At 43.0% G+C, this 2,500-nt stretch overlaps 1 protein-coding gene across 1 annotated transcript in view; it reads right to left on the bottom strand.

Moving 5' to 3' along the window:
- Positions 1 to 2,500, bottom strand: part of LOC122266447 (serine protease inhibitor 88Ea) — a 6,744-nt gene that overhangs the window by 1,626 nt on the left and 2,618 nt on the right. Inside the window, exons 2-4 of the mRNA XM_043036210.2 lie at positions 1,102 to 1,419; positions 671 to 809; positions 46 to 289 (exon numbers count right to left, since the gene is read on the bottom strand). Of these exons, the coding sequence (XP_042892144.1) occupies positions 46 to 289; positions 671 to 809; positions 1,102 to 1,419 (701 nt within the window). The remainder of the gene's footprint in view (positions 1 to 45; positions 290 to 670; positions 810 to 1,101; positions 1,420 to 2,500) is intronic.

The following is a 2,500-nucleotide window of genomic DNA, read 5'->3' as shown; positions in this document are numbered from 1 at the left end:
GCCAGAAGACGCCGAGGAACCATTGGCCTCAGAAGCAAGACTCACCGTGGCGGAAATGGCCCTTCTGCGTCATCATGTCGACGAAGGTGTAGTCTTGCTGGGTGGAGTAGAAGAGGTGGGGACGTGTGGACGACTTCTTGAACTGGTAGAGCCAAGTGCCCTTGAAGAAGGCGGCGTTGGCCAGGACCATCTTGGCGTTGATGAGGTCCTTCGCCTCTACCAGGGAGGGAATGCGGCCCTTGGTGGTGTTCGAGACGAAGTCGTTGATGGTCTCGGCGGCCTCCTGGGTCTGCGGGAGAGGGAAGAGAGGGTCACCGGGGCTCGTGTTCTTCAGAAGGGATCTCTGTGTCTCTCGAAAGGCATGGAAGGAAGATGTTCCGCGGAATCGGTTTAAAGCCGTGATTGGATGAAAGTTTTTCTTTATATTTAGAACGATAATAATGCTGAAGAAATAATGTTAATGTTAAAGAATTGAAAGATACATGGCGTAGATTTCATAAAAATAATAAAAACAACAGTAAGATCAACTACAAGAAAGGGGAAATAGGATTCTATATGATAATTGGAGGAAATATAACCACCAAAACAGACAGAAAATATAAACAAGTAGAATAATAAATAATAGAACAGATTAAATGGAACTAAACATATAAATGAAAAAAACACTCACCTGAGAAAAGTCAAGAACCCGCAGTTCGCTCTGAAGAATATCATTGACACAGCCAGTCAAGCCCACGGTCTTGTCGAAGTAAGCGCGGTTTGCTACCTTGAAAGTGTAGTCGCTCCTGTTGGCCTGCCTCATGTCATACCTGCAACAGAAAACGAGATCTTTAATATATTATTCGGTGGGTTGCATTTAATCTTGTTGATTATTCAATTTGCACTATAGTTTAGATGCTTGGCTGGATGAGAGAGAGAGAGAGAGAGAGAGAGAGAGAGAGAAGAAGAAGAAGAGGCAAAGACCGAAACAGAGACAGAAACAGAGACAGAGCCAGAGACAGAGACCGAAAAAGAGACCGAGACAAAGACAGAGACAGACACAGAGAAAGCAACGAAACCAAAACAAACCAAAAGCAACAACAAAGCCCGGGCCAAACCTACAGGAATTCCAGCGTCCTCCAGTTCTTGAGCGTTGTGACTTTGTCTTCGATCCGCAGCACCCGTTCCAGCTCCGACTGCGTGTTGCCCCCCGACCCGAAGTAGGCGAGGGTCAGGGCACTCCACACGCTGTAGGGCGAGAAGAAGAAGTTGCTCGAGGTGTTGTAGGGGAAGATCTCCTTGAAGAGCTCGAGGCCGAAGTCCGCGATGCCCGAGAGGTCGTTACTGGGCGGGATGGACAGGTCGTCATTCTCGGAGAAGCACTGAGGCTGGACGGAAGTCACAGCCAGGAGAGCTACAGCTGCTGAGAGCCACTTCATCCTGTTCGGAAAAGGAAATGAGAATGTGCATTAATAGACTGATTATTCATCTTTTGTTACTACAGTTGTTATTGTTATTAACATCATTATCATTATCATTGTCATTATAATCATTACTGTTGTTATTACTATTATTATTATTATTATTATCCTTATCCTTATCATTATCACAATTGTCTTTCTTATGATTATTACTATTATTTCTATCATCAGTATCCTTATTATCAATATCATTATCACCATCATTATTAACATTGTTGTTGTTATTGATATTAATTTTCTAAATGTCAATTATTTAATTCTAATACTAATTTCGACGATAATCAAAATTTTTATATACTGGTATTTTCTTTATGGTCGGCGAGAGCAAACATCCTGCCATGGACACACCTACATCGATATGTATATCTAGATGTATACATATATATACATATATATATATATATATATATATATATATATATATATATATATATATACAGAGAGAGAGAGAGAGAGAGAGAGAGAGAGAGAGAGAGAGAGAAATTCAAACGGACACACCGACATGTGGACTGCCATAGAGAGCGCACAGCCTGAGGCCAAGAACATTCGCATTTTATAAACGTCAGCCATCCTCCCACCAGCTCTTCCCTTACTTTCCAGCTTTCTTTCAACCCCCCTCCTCTTCCCTCCATCTGCCCTTCGCTCTCCCACCCTCCTCCTCCCTCCTCCCTCCTTCCCTCCCTCCCTCCCTCCACCAAAGACCCCCCCCCCCCGCCAGAAAGCAAACAGCCGACAGGAGAAAAGTCTTTAGAAAGCCGCGGGTGCATCGACCGACACGCCCGCACAAAAGGCTCGTGAATATATTGAACGTTCTATGCGGTTGGAATTATGAAGTGGAATGAATGAACTGGAAACCTCGATGGATTTCTATGCTAAGGAGGATTTCGCCTATTGCTTTTCATTTGTTTCTTAGTTGTTGTTTTTCATCTTCTAGGTCTTTATAGTCTTCGTCTTTATTTGTCTTTCCTTCTCTTTCTTCTCTCCTAATACTTATTTTCTTTTATTCTTCTCTTTCGTCTTCAATTTCTTCTTTGTCGTCT

This window comes from Penaeus japonicus, unplaced genomic scaffold (genome assembly GCF_977035675.1).
Source record: "Penaeus japonicus unplaced genomic scaffold, GWHDUDI00000001_assembly GWHDUDI00000015, whole genome shotgun sequence".
In the NCBI taxonomy this organism is placed as follows: Eukaryota; Metazoa; Arthropoda; class Malacostraca; order Decapoda; family Penaeidae; genus Penaeus; species Penaeus japonicus.
This window is presented reverse-complemented; position numbering and strand designations above follow the sequence as displayed.